Below are 18034 nucleotides of genomic sequence, written 5' to 3' on the forward strand. Positions count from 1 at the left end.
GGGAGGCTGACCTGGTCTGCTTGTGACCTAGTCTGGGTTACCACCTTTCTGTTTCTTAGAACAGAGCCTCTGAAACATTGGCCTCTAGTAGAAGCATCCCGTGAAGAGCTCCCGCTGCTGCGCTGTCTATTATTGCTCCGAGCTGAGAAACGTCCGCGCAGCTCAAACGAGTAGCGCAGTTCAGACTTAAAACACTTTTGCAGTGGTGAAAACCTGAACAAATGACACTGTTGTAAGATGACACTCCTTGTTGTTTGTATATCTCTATGGCAAACGCGCGGGGGGCGGGCTGAGTCCATTCGTAACTACGGGAGGCCAGAGGGGAGCGTCGGCGGATGTTAAAGAGAAAACCGATTTTCATTCAAATAAATCGACGTAAACTAAACATTCGAGTTAATCGATATATCGCCTTGACGGAGGTGCAAAAAAAGCCTCTCTTTCTCCCCAATGTCAGCCAGGTTTAGTCACAGATGCCTCTCCGTGGCCACCATCGCAAGCCAAGAGCTGAGTGTGCTGTTTGCTGTGACAAAATCTGAATTGTAATAAATCTAAACATTGGTCTTGAATATATTTGCAATTGTGGTTGCAGAATAAATGCACTTATGCAACTTCTGTGACAATACAATGTTTGTTTGTTTTTCTGTTATTTTAATAGAAAAACATTTGGAATTATTAAAATTACTAGTAGGAATTTAACTTTTCATTTTTGAGAAGTTTCTTGTTTTACTAGTTTTCATCATGTAGAGAGTGTTAATTTATGTGAAAAATAGCCTATAATAAATCAATAATCTATGATATATATATATATATATAATATATATATATATATATATATATATATATATAGCATGCATGAGTTTCCTCTTGATTTGTTTTTATAAAAAAAGTGCATTAATTCTGCTTAAATGTAAAAATATGTTTCTGAAATCACAATCTTTGTAATTATAATTGAGCAAAATAATCATGATTATCACTTTAACCAATATGCACCATGACAAAAATGTAACTTCATTAACTAAAACTAGACTAAAATGCTCAGACATTTAGACTAAACAAAAACAGGAGAAGGTTGACTAAATAAGATAGTCTTAAGGTCCTTTCACACGACGCGATTTTGACGCGCAAATAATTTGCGCAATGGTTTTATTTTTTGATCAGCTGTTTGTGTAATGAGAGCTTCCACGCTGAAAGTGAATGTGCTGCGGCCAAAAAAAACAACATTTATTTTTTCGTTTCCATGCCGATTTTTTTCCAATCACATACAAGGAAACAAAGGTGACGAAATGTCCAGTTGATGTCACTAGCCATTCAATCAACATTAACCTTTGCCAGGTATTGCAGTTCTCACAAGATAACAGCTGTAGTTGTTTACAGCTGTGTTTGGCCGATATTATAATAAATACGTTGATTTTTTCTAACGTAATTGTGTCTGCGACTATGGAAAGTGAATGTGTTTCCGTCAGTACGGCTGTGGCACTTCAATGTTTACATTGTTTGCTACCTACCTACCTACTAAGGATGAAACGGTATGGAAATTTCAAATCACTATTATAGTGACCCAAATTATCACGGTTATCAATATTATTGTTTTTGTTCAAACGAGATGAAAGTGTGCAGATGCACTCACTTAAAACATGTTTTATATTTGAAATTCAACAAATAACACAAGCAGCTCTATGCACTTTAAGCAATAGATTCTGTGGGATTTCCTTCCTTAATGGCCGTCGTCAATAGCAACACAATGCATAAATAATAATTTGTCGTAAATATAATCTCTATCTCTGTAAATATATTCTCAAGCAATATTCTCATCAGTGTTCTATCAGACACATTTAAATCAGCATATTTTGTGTAAGAGCCCAAACAGTATCCTAGTGAAATAATGCATATCCATATTTCCATATGATTTGACAGTTTATTTTATTAAATATCAAAAGGTGTGCATCATACCTGACACCTTAATGATCACTTTACAGTCAGTTTTATGACTGATTCTCTTCAAATGTTATTGAAGTCAGCAACGTGTATAACGTTACCAATGTTGTGTGTAACTTTAGAGACGGTCCCTAAATTCGCCAGCGTTATGCCAGTCATATCAGATGCGCTGTGGTTCTGCGGTGTTTGTTTACACCATTTTCGCTGCTGAAATAGAACAAAAACAGTCGACCACTGTATGATGAGTGAATCTCCTGTGTACATCGCACGTTTATCTCTGCTTTTAGTGTAGATTTCAGCGAGTGAAAGCGGCACGTGCTCTGAACATAACTCCGCTAATCTGAACGCCTCTGATTATGAGACATTGCATTCATAAACTCAATAGAAACATGTGTAAGTGGTTATAATGCGCAACGCGATTAACAGATGGCTTTTGAGAAGACTATATAATAAGTTCAACAGCCAGAGTGGCTAGTGTGCAGCCAAAATAATGTTAATTTACACCCGCAAATGGCGGTTGTTAATGTCAAGCCCTGATTATCCCGAATTTGTTCGTTCGCTTCACATTATTATTTCCCAGATGTAGTTTTGGTATTGAGGTCAAAGTCCACTTGCCTTGCGGTTGCAGATTTGAAGTGTTTCCCCTATTACAGCGACTTTCTTCTGGCATGTTCTGCAGACAGGGTGACCATCTTCGATTAAGGTTCCCTCAGGACTTTTGTAAAAGCCAAAATATGACCACACCTCAGATTTGGTCCTTTTAGAGGCTGAACAATCCCCCGAGTGCTGTCACTGCCTTCTGCCATTTCTTGTCATTCAAAAACCGCAGCACCAGACTGGACAAGATTTACCGCAAGTTTTCACAATCGTGATAGTCACACGCGGTTGTAATACCTACCTACCTACCTACCCACCCACCCTTTTCCATTACGCGTCCTGTGTGAAAGTTAACACTAGCTCTAAATGTCATTTATATATATATTTTTTTTTTCTTTCAAAATTGTGTTCAAGGATTACATTGATTGTTTAAATTGCTTACTTCCATACAGAATTGCGATGATTTTTAAATGATGCCCATTTTATGCCACACCTTTTTGTCTCCCATCAGGATAAAAAGCTGATTAAAACTCTGTTCGATGTGCTGGCTCACCCAAACAACTACTACAAGTACTCAACTCGGGACTCCACGGAGATGCTCCCGCGTTCATTCATCCGTCTCATCCACAGCAAAGTCTCTGCCTTCCTGCGTCCGTACAAATAGTCCTAAAGCGCCATCTGCATCCACACACCTCCAGTCACCTGGCCTTGAGTCAACGGGATCCTACACACATTTAAAGGAATTACACACATATTCAACAGCACACACACAACCACACTATGCAGATTTCAGATGTTTCACTTTACCTGTTTCTTTTCTTTTTCTTGTCTGTCATCTCTGAGGCGAAAAAAGCTTCTGTGTAGTCTACATGTAACGCAGTCGTATCGAGACAATGAATGTGTTTCCTTTCTCTACATGTCAGTCACTGTCGTTCTGTGCTGTGTCAATGTTTCTGTTCGGTCGCATGAACGTTTGCACGCTCAGTTCTGAGGCGTCCCGTAGAGGAAGACGATGGTTCGGGTGGTCCCACATACTTGGTTTTCATAGACATGATTTGAGTTAAAGAGTGTGTTGTACAGACAAAAGAAAGTTGTAGCATGTCAAAGAGAAATTCTTTTTGTTAAACTGGAGCTAGCTGTGATCGTGTTTTAAAAAAAATAAGGCTTATTCCCCAAGTTCCAGCTCTCGTAAACTCTACTAGTTCTAAGAATAAATGTACAAACTTTTGTATATCTGTACTTTTAGTGTGCTCTTGGTAAGATCTAATTCATATCAAGCATTTCACAATGTTAAAACATTATATTTGAGCTCCTAGAGCATACATGTAATCTCTAAAGGTCATGCTGTTAAAACAGTAATGTTTTGTTAAGGTCTGCCTGTTCAGATTGTATTATTGTCAACTGCATATTCGTCTATTTCCTAATATTCAAGTTAATTTAACAAAGCATAGAAGATGTGCGTTATTGGAAAGGCTCGGGTGATGAGAAGGTCGGTTGGTATTTTAAGAACAGTGGACTGTTAACACTCAGTTCTGTGAGTTTTTTGCAGGACATGCAATTGCTGCTTCTTCAGAAACGTCACTTTAAGCCTTCGGTTTTGCCTAATGCAAGTCAAGAAATGTCCTCCAGAGAAGAGCAGTCGAGGGGCCGGACTCTTTCACAGGTTGGAAGTAATGTTTTCATAATGCAGACATGAATCACTGATAAACGTAAACCACAGGTTGACTTGGATGGACTTTTCAGTCACGAGCAAGATAAAAAATTCGTGTTTTGAGTTTGTTTTGCACATTATAGAAGGACCCAAAGAGATTTGTTGGGGTTTCACCGGACCGCCGTTAGATTTGCTTGCAAGTGCCTGAAGTGCAAAAGTGTCAGGATACGCCTGTGGATGTCGTCAATTATGAGTGTTTCCTGTATTAATTATGAATTAGTATTCCTCATGAATGGGTTCCTAGGTAGAGCCCTTCATATAAAGTGCGACTATGAGAAAAGAACCAAACTTCGAGAAGGTCAAACCATACCCAGTTTTTATATGTAAACAGAAAAGGACTGGTCAAAATGGTAGTTTACTGTTGTCTTTTTTTTGTTGTATATTGTAAATATGAAATAAACGTAGACTAATTGGAGTCTGAGAGATAAATCCAAACACAAGTTGTATTCCCAGACTTGTATTTAGAAACTTTCCGCTGTACTAGCCTCCCTTCCAAAGGCGGACGCAAAAGAGGGTGTTCTTCAGACATTGAGCATCAAGGCCAGAAACAGTCTATGCAAGTATGCAAATGCTTGTCCACTGTATTGCAAGCACATGGACTCGTTGTATATAAACATGCATTCTTGCATTGCTATGATGGTAACAAGCCTCGGGACTCAAGGGGGCGATAGCTGCATTCATTTGCTTGGAAGCTAGCTATACGCGTCGACTTTAACTCGCTTAGTAGCTGACCTGATAGACAAAACTTATCGTAAAAGAACAACATGTACAGTACTTGCACATTTCTAGAAATGTTTGCATTTACATACTTGCATAGAATGTTTTAGGACTATTTCCTGTGCTGGAAAAAAAAAGACAATATTGTGGTCAAACGTATCTATTTGTTACCCTAGACCCAACCTCTTTTAAATTTAATCAGTATACAAACACACAAGGATGTCCCATCCCATTTTTAAAAGGATAGTTTTAAAAAAATTTAAATTAGCCCATGATTTACTCACCCTCAAGTCATCCTAGGTGTATATGACAGTCTTCTTTCAGACGAATAAAATCAGAGTTATATTAAAAAAGTTCTGGCTCTTCCCAGCTTTATAATGGCAGTGACGTGTTGGTTCATTTTTAAAGTCCATAAAAGTTCATCTATCCATCATATAACTGCTCCACATGGCTCCAGGGGGTTAATAAAGGCCTTCAGAAGTGGCACGTTTGGGTAAGAAAAATATCCATATTTAAAACTTTATAGACTAAAATAACTAGCTTCCAGTAGTCAGCGATACACAAGTGGACTTACAGCAAGTCGACTTGTGACATTATACTGTCGACTTACAGTATGTCATACACACCTAGGCTGACTTGAGGGTGAGTAAATCATGGGCTAATTTTCATTTTTGGGTGAACTAACCCTTTAAGTACAGAAAGTCTAAAAGCTTGTTCACATCAAGAACGATAACTATATTAGTGTCCACATCAATGAACGATAACGGTCTGTTTATTCTAATCTTGCGCACTGCAGTTTCAACATGTGCACAACGTCACTGAACATGTTTTTAATGTTCGTGTTGCATTTACACGGCTTTAACCAGCAGATGTCCTCAGCATGCTATGTTTCGAGCAAATCTAGCTAGTGTAATCAATCTAATTTTTGCTGCAACTTCAAGAGAATGTTGTCGAAACGAGCGCTGGATACCTGAGGTAATTATGCTACACTGTTTGCTAGCCTGGCATAATAACCTCATCTCCGTTAATACTTCTCACCAGTTATTCAGAGGCTATGAACGATTGTTTTCTATATATACATTTTCTTGAAAAGGGGGTTTGACTTGTCAAACAGTGGTGGATTGTACGCAATGTCGTCTGTCATTTTAAATGTGTGAGTCCTTAAAATTAGAATGGATTCTGATTGGCTGACAGCGTTTTATCGATCAACAGCTGAAAAATCCTAAACCCTGCTATTCTTTAATACTAACGTTTTTTAGAACTATCTTTATCGTTATCGTTCTTGGCTTGAACGGGCCTTAACCCTCAAGACTAGATCCTAAAATCCAGAACTGAATGTGTGTGGGTTATTTTATGAAGCATTTATTGACATTTTGTACATTCTGTCATCTATTACAGTGGTCACTAATATAATTGTTTAAATGTATAAATATGATAGAATAGAAACAAAAAGAGAAAAAAGAACTTGGGTTAACCCAAGAAGAAGTGAACTGTCAATATTGCCCCACTTGCAGAAACCAGTTCATACTACTAAACATGTTGCAGCACTGCAGGTTGGATGTGTCAGTGAAATATAAAGGATGGGTCATATGTGAAATAGCCATGATTACCAAGAATGAAAAGTTTGTGGCGAAGTAGTCAATGTTTTGTTGAATGTTCACTAAAAGAATTGCAGAGTATTTGCTACTCTAACTAGTCAGTGTCGTTGGCGGTCTGTGACTGCTGCTTTATTTTTTATAATTTCCCCTTCTCTTTGCTCTACCAAATCCATTTCAAACATCGATAAATGTACATGATCAATCCATGTTGCTGTGTAATGTTTTGTTTTTTCTATCGTCTTTGCCCCACTTTTCTTTTCCAAAAGTTTTTTTTTTTTTTTTGAGAAAAAGAAATGACTTTGCCACAATGATTCATGGAATGGGAAATGGTATTTGCACTTGAAATTTGTTTATGCTCATGTAAAAAAAATGTCTGGATTTTGTATTGTCTTTTTAAATGAAAGAAATTGGTGTTCTTAAAGTTGTCTATTTTGATTTCTTAATTCACAGGTACAGAAAAAAAGCCAACACCAAAGGTAGATGAAAAGTAAACTATATTAAGTCAACTATAGCTAAACTTGTGCCTTCATTATTTCAGAATATTTTTTTTATTTTGGATATAAACAATACACAGGATATGTATTTGTCATTGTCACAATAATATTCCGAGCAAACATTTATAACTATAAATTAAAGGGGTCATGAACTGGCTTTTTTTATATACTGTTGTCTGAGGTCAACAAATGACTTTTGCGTGGTTTTTACATTAAAAAAACATCATAATGAATAAATAATAGTTCTACCCTGGTTTTGAGCCTCTCTAATGGAACTCTCGGTTTTTATGGGCATGCTGCAATGAAGACTTGGAAGTAAATGCCCACTGTTATGATTGAATAAGCTTTGCATATTATAATGAGCGATCTGCTCCCCCATGAGTACACATGAGGAATTGTTTTGAAGGCGTGTGGGAAAATAGCAACCGGAATGAATCGTCCCACAGGGTTTATCAAACAAACAATGATTTTGCTCATCCAACCGCAATTAATTGGAATGTTATTTTGTATTACTTGGCCCGCCTGATCGGTGGATATTACCGTGAATCGTGCACCACTAACACACAAAGCCTCACTGCATAGTCAGACAAATCAAAGCATGATCAAAACTTCCACGATTGTATTTTCCCTTCAAATATCAAGTCAAGAGAGTGAACAACGCACATCAAGAAAGGAATGTTATTTCACTATTTAAGATAGCCCGTTGACAGGCCGAGCTTACGTTTTGGTAGCCCATCTGGAAAACACATAGCCCCGGGAAGTTGGGCTTTGCGAGCCCTGGCCCAAACATGTCAGAGTCTGATCACGAATCGCATCACAATGAACCAACAACACCACAAATAAAGGAGTCTTGTTCAAATAAAGGAAAGTTATGTTCAGTTAGACACGTACACAATCAATAGATTTCAAACAATCTGTAACAATGCAATACTATCCCATATATATATATATATATATATATATATAAAAATGACTCACATTAGTGTTGCTTCATTCATTCATGTGATCTCATCCTGTCTGCAAATCCAGTCTCTTGTTTACAAACGAAACCGTGGTGAAATGAAGGAACAAATGTGCAATGTGTTCCCCACATGAGCTGGATATTCATTAAAAATAGGGATGCACCGATATGAACATTTTGGCCGATACCGATAACCGATAATTCTTAATATTTGAAAGCCGATAACCGATATATTGGCCGATAAATCTAAATACAAATTTTAATAAACTCTGAGAGCCTGATTACAAAAACAAAAGGCTCACCATTAAAAGCCATGTCCCAAACACTTCAACATAAATCAAACCTATACACTACAGTAGCCTATTTGAACCAGTGTGAGATTCCTTACCTTTTCAAATTAATTTTACACTCCTATGGCCAAATTTTTTTTTTTAACACTTTACAATAAGGTTTAATTTTTGTTAGTATTAGTTAACCAACAATGAATGAACAATACTTCAACAGGATTTATTAATTTTAGTTCATGTTAATCTCAACATATTCAGACCCAAAGTTGTGTCTTTTAACATTAGGTATGAACTGTGAATGGACTGTTACAAAACACAAACATTTTATTACTAAAAGAAACAAAGGTTATTGCTCTCTGTTTGTTCATGATAGTTAATGCATTAATAAAATGAGACCAGATTTGTAAAATGTTACCAAAAATTATATTGTCTAAAAAATAAAAATAATATACCTAAATAATGCAAACAAGTAATTGAACAGCATTACTTAGGCTGCATAATAAAGAATCAGAATGCAAGTGCATGAAATAACCTCCGCACAGACGATAAAGAAATGGTTTTAATCAAACCATATTGTTGATGGAAATGATACGAGAACAATAAAAGTGCTAATTATATAAAATAATGCTTCTGTGTTTTTGAAAAAAAAAAAATGTTTAATATTACAGTAATAGTAAACATCTGTAATATTAGTCTAGTCTATTAGGAATAATGTTGCTGTTTGAGAGCGCGCTGAAGCTGGAGAGAATGAACGAACAACCATAAACTGAAGCGCTTAGAAGTTTAATTAACAACTAAACGCATCATATATGAGAACAATCAGATATTTATACAAAATAAATATAATATTACAACTTATATTAGCACAAAATCACGCATAGGTGAAGGGTTCTAACTCCTGTGGATGCTCTTCCCCTGTTTGAGAGCGTGCTGAAACTTAAGATGATCACCGGTACAGTGAAGCACTGCGGGTTATTGACTTAACGAAACACATCCTATATGACTTTAATCAGATGTTTATACTACAAAAACGTAATATTACGACTTACATATGCTTAAAATGACGCGAATGCACAAGCGAACTTGACTGTGCTGGTCAGAATGCGTTGTTGACGCTTCCCACAACAGCGCGCTGAAAAACAACTAAACCCAGAGAATTCACTACGTTTTATAACAGAAATATTCTCATCGCAGTGTTATGTATAGGACAGTCCCAGTAGTTATTAATGCTGTGCATTTCTGTTTGAAATGCGCGCGCCGGTACAATGAAGTGCTTTACTGCATCGTTAATTAACTCAACCAAACGCATCCTATATGGGATTATATACACAAAATAATAAATATAATATTACAACTTACAATGGCACAAAAGGCTGTGAATGCACAAGCAAACTTGACTGTGCTCGTCATGAAGGTGTAACTCCGTGGGCGCGCGCTGAAGCTAAAGACCGGTGAAGTGCTTTACTGCATCGTTTATTAACTCAACCAAACGCATCCTATATGATATTACATACACAGAATAATAATAAATATAATATTACAACTTACAATGGCACAAAAGGCTGTGAATGCACAAGCGAACTTGACTGTGCTCGTCATGAAGGTGTAACTCCGTGGGCGCGCTCTTCCCTCAACAAACGCGCTGAAACACAACGCTCTTTTACAGCCTATTCTATTCTCATTATCATTTTATGTAGATTATAGAAGACTTGCGCTGCACATGTTGCACATAACTGTATTTTCCTTTTCGAAGTGATTCCAAACATATTTAGAGCAATTCAAACCCATCATGGTGGACAGCGCGTCCGTCTCAGCTGAAGGAAATAATACATTATCTATCGGCTTGACTATATCGGTCAAATTTTCTTATTGGACCGATAACGATAACATCAAAAATAATCATTTATCGGCCGATAACGATATGTTGCCGATATATCGTGCATCCCTAATTAAAAATAAAAGTTCAACCACACATTTCCAATATAAGAATCCGAAGGAAGATTATGCAGCAACTGTGTTCTTCCACAACCAGGCACAGCACAATTTTGCCATCTTCGGCATGTTTTTTGCTCAGTAGCGCGATCCATTTAGCTCTACGAAGGCCCATGTTATTTATGTTACATTTCTTGCACGAGTCGGTGGGCGGGGCTACAGAATCAGCCGTACTTATTCTTATGTTTAGGCAGTGTTTCACCACACCCTGACGTCACAGCCTGACACATTCTGAGATCGAGCGTTTGCTGGGCCTGGTGTCAATAAAAGCTTTTCTTTGACTAACAAGGACGTTTTCAGCTCTGAAACTTACAGGATATTCTTATATCACAATGAACTTTTATATATCAAAAGCTGAATGAAAAGTTGATTTCATGACCCCTTTAAATAACTTTCAAATATTATAAATGATTGCAGGTGATGTTGGCTCACTATTGATTGTAATTAATATAATATAATCATCATGAAGTGGTTTGAGTCACTGATCTCATCTGAACTATAAATCAGATCACAATGATGTTGCTCCATTAACACATTTAAATTATGCATTAACAACCCTGTGATGCAGCAGGATTTTAAAAAAACACATGGCATGCACAAAAAAAGCATTGAACTACTGTATTATTCAGACACAAAGATGTAAAAAAAAAATCAGCATTTGACTCTAAACAATGGTGACAATCAACTAAACGTCTGGTTTGATCCCGTCAGTAACGTGTATCAATGATTAAGAAATAAGTATAAATACTTATCGCTCCTCACTTACAAATATTGATACCAAACCTTTTAACTAATAGTTGTATTAATTATCATGAAAAATAATGTGAAAAATGTGGGGAAAATGAACTGGCATTCAAGGCATAGCTAAATGTGACATTTAGCCTATTATAATGGAATTATGTTAACATTGTTTTAAGCTCACTTAAATTAAAAGTTGCAATAATTTTGTTTTAATTTTATTAAAGAAATTGAAAAACAAATCCATTAAATAGATGCATCGATATTAGTATTGGTATCTGCAATACTAACCTTCAGTACTTAATAATATGTGCCATTACATAACTAAAATATTGCTTCATGCTGGGTGCCAGCACAGTACAAAACTCCCAGCATACATTGCAGCATGAATAAATTATGCAGCTGAACTGTCCTATTATTTTTCTGAATTCTTACTATTTGTTGTGTTTTATCGTGACTTCAGCTTGTTTTTGTGATGTTCAGTGTTGATCTGTTTATCTGAATACTTTGTTTATTGTCACCATTGTTGAAGTTTGTATGAATTTTGATTGTCTAAATGTGTACATTTTTTATATATTCACGTGTAGCAACGGGAAGGGCCCCATTGTACAGCGGTAAAACTCCCGGTGCTTAAGCTGGCCAGTCCACGATTAGCATTCGCATTTGTCATTTATGTCAGATGTGATCAACACCACAATTACTGAACATTAAACATAAAAAAAAATGTATTCATACCTAAAAGTCTGTTTTTGTAGAAAAACAGTGGTGAACCAGTGATCAAACCTGTCTGATCAAACAGATGAGCTACTGTAGCTCAAAAAGTTAATGCTGGTTCTAGTAGACGGTGTCGGGGCGGCATAGCCGCAGACCAGTCAGGGTGCCCATGCTGACCCCTGTCCACCGCCGAAAGCACCAACAGTGGCACGTGAGCATCAGAACTGGACCACGGAGCAACGGAAGAAGGTGGCCTGGTCTGATGAATCACGTTTTCTTTTACATCATGTGGAAGGCCGGGTGTGTGTGTGTGTGTGTGTGTGTGTGTTGCTTACCTGGGGAACACATGGCTCCAGGATGCACTATGGGAAGAAGGCAAGCCGGTGGAGGCAGTGATGCTTTGGGCAATGTTCTGCTGGGAAACCTTGGGTCCTGCCATCCATGTGGATGTTACTTTGACACGTACCACCTACCTAAGCATTGTTGCAGACCATGTTCACCCTTTCATGGACATGGTATTCCCTGGTGGCTGTGGCTCTTTCAGCAGGATAATGCTCACATGTGGGTGAGGACAGGCAATGTCTGAAAGGCACAGGAATTAGTCTGTTAATTCAGGTATTTAAATTAAAAGTTTGTGGTGTTAAAGTACTAAAACAATGAAGAAACATAAAAGGGCCACAGAAATATTTCACAAATGTGTTTAGCAAAATGCACGATAAATGTTATTGTCTCCCCAAAAAAAATAAGCGATTCTGAACTGCCAGAAACAAATCGTCAGTAATTCCAGTGTCACTTTCTGCAGAAAACTCTGTCGGTTTGTAATAAATGTACATAATGCCAGCCTATGGTTTTCATTGGCTGTCGACGAGCAACGTCTACTCTGCCCCCAAACACTGTACGCTGTTTTCAGCTGCAAAATCAAATCTACTCTGCAGGCACTTCCAAAGGATGAGATTGATGTGGTAAAACCGATGCCATCTTTACGGTTCATATCACTGTGTATCGTGCTGAGGAAGATCCGGAGCTAAAATTCAGATATGGTAATGGACGTTTGGTTTCCGACCAATCAGAGCAGAGCAGGCTCTCTGAAAGGAGGGCTTTAAAGTTTTGACCTTGGGTGCATGTAAACATTGTATGAGACTCGAAAACAAGAATTAAGAACCTTTAAAATAGCATAATGGGGCACTTTAAAAATGACAGGCTCTTCCTGAATATATGGCCACAAAATCATTGAAACTGTGGTTGGTTCATCTTACCCAACCTGAAAACTTAACTTATACTTTTAAATGTATATACCTTTACACTCAGGAGGCGGGGCGCTCAAGCTGCCATTCTTTGTGCAGTATATCTTCTCTCGCACCAATCAGAGCGCCAGTACACCACACGACCGTAGGGAACATAGTCATACATGGGGTCAGACATCTCAGCGCCCTTGACCTCTGGGGGTGGAGGACAGTGCACAGCTGCAAAACACACAAATACACACTGTCATCCGTGATCCAAAATTTTAAATGAATTGATGTTCAACAAATAAAAAACATTTAATAAAGATGAACAAATGATAAAGCTCAGGTTGCTTAATATTCTATACCTTTCTTCAAAAGCACTTTATATGATCACCGATCATAACCTACATGTGCTGTGTTTGACAGGAACCTGGCTAAAACCTGACGATTACATTACTTTAAATTAGTCGTAATCATCGTCTAAATCATACTTTATATCCAATATTGTCACATGGAATCAATGTTGATGATGTTGAAATTATCCAGCAGAGCAATGGCATTTCAGATCATTATCTAATCTTGTGTACACTCAATTTAGCCAAGGCTGCAAAACCGAATCCCTGTTACAAATATGGAAGGACAATCATTTCTAAACATTGCTTTATAAATAATCTTCCCAATCAGTTTCTTCTCCTTAGCATCCCAGATTGCTTAGAAGAGCTTAATGTATCAACAAAAACTATTGACACTCTCTTTTCTAGCTTTTTAGACAGAGTTGCTCCTTTGCCCTAATTACCTTTAGGGTATCACTCGGGCAAGTTAAGCCACTGGCCATATGGTCCACATGTGACCACTGATGAGCCATTCAGATCAAATCCCTCACTGCAGGTGATGGTTACTGTGTCTTGGGGTTTGTACTTTGTCCTCTCTCCAGGTTTTACCGATCGGTTTGCCACAGCAGGTGCTGAAAAGAAGATCTTTGGCACTAAACCAGGACAAAAAACAATTAATAAAGCCAAAAACTTGACGTGTTTCCCCAAAAGATTTTGATGATGAATTACCAGGATACACCACTAGAGGACGATAATAACCTGCAGTCAGTTTACCTCCTACAAATATTGGAAAGCACACCTCTGATTTGAGTCAAACTCAATAGATCGAAGGGGATTTACTGCCATACAATCATATTAATGACAGGAAAAAACATCATTAAAGGGAAACATTATTGGCCTGGTTTGATTAACCATTTAGTAGAGAGAGACCAAGAACAAATTAGAGAAAAGACAGACCTTTCATGTGAAAATACACATTATAACTAATTTAAACTGTCCTTAACCCTTGTGCATCAATTAAAAAAGTTACGCATAGGTCCATAGAGGACAAAAATGTCCATGTCGAAAAAACTGTCATAAAAAAATGAATCCTGGTAGTTTAAGTTTGATCTCATTTTAAAGAAGACTCTTGGCAGATTATTGTTGAAGTCAAAAAAGTTTAAAAAAGTGAAACCAAAAAAAATGTTATAGAGGTTTAAGTTTATGAAAATGATTTATGAATACTACATACATAATACATACATACATACATGCACACCACAATGACATCCATCCTAACACACCCACACAGTTACAGCTGCATAATTTATCAAATTGGCTTTATAATATGCATAAACCGAAAATTGCACCATCTGGTAAAAAAAATAGTAAAAATTTACATTTTGAAGCCTTGCCAACAGAATAAAAGCCTATTAACAAAGCATAATTTTATAGTTAAATGGCAAAGGGATTAAACATTGAAGTTTTAATGGGTTTCAATGGGAACATTTTAGTCCAAAATATGCTAAGAGGAATTTTGTGTACCCAGTGCAAAATTTATTTTTTTAAAGGAAATGGGGGTGAAATAGTAAAATTCCAATACAAATACACACCTGTGGCAAATGTTATGCAGTTAGCATTACAACAGGCAAAGTTATAAAAAAAAAAACTAAACTGAAAAAGCCAAAAATGTCCATAAGGATTCACAAGGGTTAAATAAATAAATGATGCTTAACCAACAAGAAAAGCAATTATTTATCTTATTTTACCTGCTCTATTTATTCTCATAACCAAGTTTTCACTGATTTATGGGCTTCAGACACAATGAAAATAAGTTTTCAGTACCCTTTATTACATACAGCAATGGCTTTGTCACCAAATAATCGTCCTTCTCGATTGTATTGCCCATTCTCTATGTCACCCAGCGCATTGCACTTTATCCCTGAGAGAACAACTGAGAAAATATGAAAAGGTGGAGTGCAATTAATGAATTAGAGATATTATAGAGACATAGATAAACAGATCCGTTTTACTTTCGCAGCTCATGTTCAAGGTTGTCCACCGAAGTTATGACGTCACTTTGTAGGACAACCCGGAAGTTAGCGGCGCATGGGTTCCCTTGGTCGAAAAGCCATGCATTTTCCCCAATAGCAAAAAATAAGATCTGTGTTCAACAAAGAGTTATGACCCTTACACGTTTTGTCTATCAAGATAATCTTTACAAGTTAATCCAAAATGTATAAATTTTGAAGCCTAAATAAAGCCGTCAGATATAAAATGCTAACGGAGAAGCGCTAGGAGAAGCGCGCAAAGAGTGAAGGAACGCATTGAAGCCGTGTGCAAGTGTTTTTTCGAATTACTCAGTTGGTATCGTGGTCGGTAGAGGTCTTCACGGAGCCCCCGAGACCCGTGGACCCGGGTCTGTTTAACATTTGTGTGTAATACCCGAATCGATCCGGACTCAGAGAACACCTGCCCGTGATCAGAGTCAGTCAGCACCGTTTGTGTGTTTTTTGTAACTTGCAACTTGTAAAATTAGGATAAGAAAAGTGTGAGCCGGGAAATAAGGTTTAAAAAAAAGAAAGAAAGAAGAAAAAAAAAAACGAGCGATCTCTCTCTTGCTCGCTCGCCTCGCGCTCCCTCCCGCTCTCTCTCTCGCGCGCGCTCGCTCTCTCTGCAAGCACACGGTAATAATAATGGATACCTTTATGAGTGATGTGAGAAAAAAGCTAAAAAAGCAACCAATATAAAGAAGTTAAACCCACGGGCACCTCTTCTGTCCGGGCATCCTTCATGCATATTGTGGACAAACATGAGAAAAAAGTAAGTGCTGTCAAGTGTATTAGCCTACGTGTAACGCACTGTTGAAGTTTGATTTGAACTTATATTTAAAAATATATTTCAAATCAGCAACAAAATCTCAGGTGAACTGTCACAAATGTTTTCTATGATGCTCAAATTGCGTAAAAAAGTATAAAAAAAATTTCAGGTTGCTCCAGCTAACGCGCATGTGCGGTCTCAAGCGCGTGTCATGTTTCTATGGCAATCCGAGCTTCCGCTGTGAGTGTGACTGACTTTAATAATAATATGAATGAACCGTCTTGTTTAATCTTAAAGTTTTGGTGAACAGACTCGCCTCACAGAGATGATAGCAAATAAATAATGCTGACGTCAGCGGCCAGATGCAAAGGCGAAATGCAACTCTGCAAAGACGCATTTGTCATCCGTCACCGTGACATAAAGTGGACTTTTAAAGCTGAAATGATGAGTGAATTAAGCATGCTTGAAATAACAAGAGAGGAATAACATGGATTTAAAGGGTTAGTTCACCCAAAAATAAAGATTCTGTCATTAATTGCTCACCCTCATGTCGTTCGACACCCGTAAGACCTCCGTTCATCTTCGGAACACAAATGAAGATATTTTTGTTGAAAGCTGATGGCTGAGAAAGGCTTCAGATAGGCCTCCATTGGCATTCAGTACATTTACACTCCCAAGACCCATAAAAGGCACTTAAAACGTCGTTACAAAGTCCATCTCACCACAGTGGCTCTACAATAATTTTACGATGCGACGACAATAGTTTGTGTGCGCAAAAAAAAAAATCAAAATTACGACTTTATTCAACCTCTTCTTGTCTTCCGTGTGTGCCTCCACGACGCATGCACGAGAATATGACGTAGCGCCGGCGTTAGTTAGGTTTGCATCACAATCAAGTAACATTACAAGGAAGGGAGACGACGGCTATAGGTAAGACAAAAAGTTATTTGTTTTGCAACTTGTTTATTGACTTGTTAATATCAATCGGGTCGAGTTGGGTCTGTGTCTTCGCGCCGGGTTCGGTTCCAGCTTTTAAATAATGGACGGGTCCAGGTCGGTTCCGGGTACTACATTTTTGGCATTGCTCGGATCTGCACGGGTCCGAGTCCAGCTTTTGAAATAATAGACGGGTCCGGGTCGGTTCCGTTTAGCACATTACAGGTCTCTTCGGGTTCGGGTATGAATTTTTAGACACGAGTGAATAGTCAACCATTTTATTCTGGTTTAGATTGAAGATTATATTAATATTAAAAAACATTTTTCTATTTGTAATTTGTTTCAATCAGATAAATAACAGGTTTGAAAAATCAATTAATGAATTCAGTAAATCAAAACATTTGTCAATTGTTCTGTTACTTTTTCTAGGACAAGATTTCAACAGCTTAACAGCTCTGAATTTAATTTGATAGGGTTTCACACTTTTCACACAATGTGTAAAGTAGATTCTCAAAAAAACCCACACTGTGTCTGTCTCTTTCAATTTGACAAAAGTAATTTACAACAATAAATCCTCAAACTAAATAAAATATTCAATAACCCAAATGTACCATAAAAATTTTTTTTTTGATTTGACCCAAAATATAGAATATAATTCAGAACTCGTTCCAATAAATTACTTTCCCTTCAGAGAGTAAACAGCACATTAAACCATATGAAATATGGAAATACAGAAACAAATTCATTGACTTGGTTGAAGAAAATCCATAAAAGAATCGACTCAGTTGAACGAATTAGCGAAAGAGTTCGCGAATCAAATGATTCAGTTCAAAGCGTTGTTGAACTTGTCTTTCGATCAGTTCAAGTTAAAAAAAATAGGCCATCTTTTCGTAAGCATAAATCAAACAGATTCATATGGTTTAATGTGCTGTTTACTCTCTGAAGGGAAAGTAATTTATTGGAACGAGTTCTGAATTATATTCTATATTTTGGGTCA

At 37.3% G+C, this 18034-nt stretch overlaps 2 protein-coding genes across 3 annotated transcripts in view; one reads left to right on the forward strand and one right to left on the reverse strand.

The window, feature by feature from the left end:
• Window positions 1-6403, forward strand: part of scube3 (signal peptide, CUB domain, EGF-like 3) — a 175151-nt gene extending 168748 nt beyond the window's left edge. For both annotated transcript variants that reach the window (XM_079801775.1, XM_079801774.1), the window contains one exon: window positions 3044-6403. In XM_079801775.1, coding sequence (XP_079657901.1) covers window positions 3044-3196 — 153 coding nt within the window. In that variant the 3' untranslated portion in view covers window positions 3197-6403. The remainder of the gene's footprint in view (window positions 1-3043) is intronic.
• Window positions 6404-13064: 6661 nt separating this feature from the next.
• Window positions 13065-18034, reverse strand: part of LOC307118027 (complement receptor type 2-like) — a gene marked incomplete at both ends in the record, with an annotated part of 53146 nt that continues 48176 nt past the window's right edge. The window contains 3 exons of the mRNA XM_079803319.1: window positions 13065-13207; window positions 13803-13955; window positions 14077-14079. Coding sequence (XP_079659445.1) covers window positions 13065-13207; window positions 13803-13955; window positions 14077-14079 — 299 coding nt within the window. The remainder of the gene's footprint in view (window positions 13208-13802; window positions 13956-14076; window positions 14080-18034) is intronic.

This window comes from Gobio gobio (genome assembly GCF_949357685.1).
Source record: "Gobio gobio genome assembly, chromosome: 21".
Lineage (NCBI taxonomy): Eukaryota > Metazoa > Chordata > Actinopteri > Cypriniformes > Gobionidae > Gobio > Gobio gobio.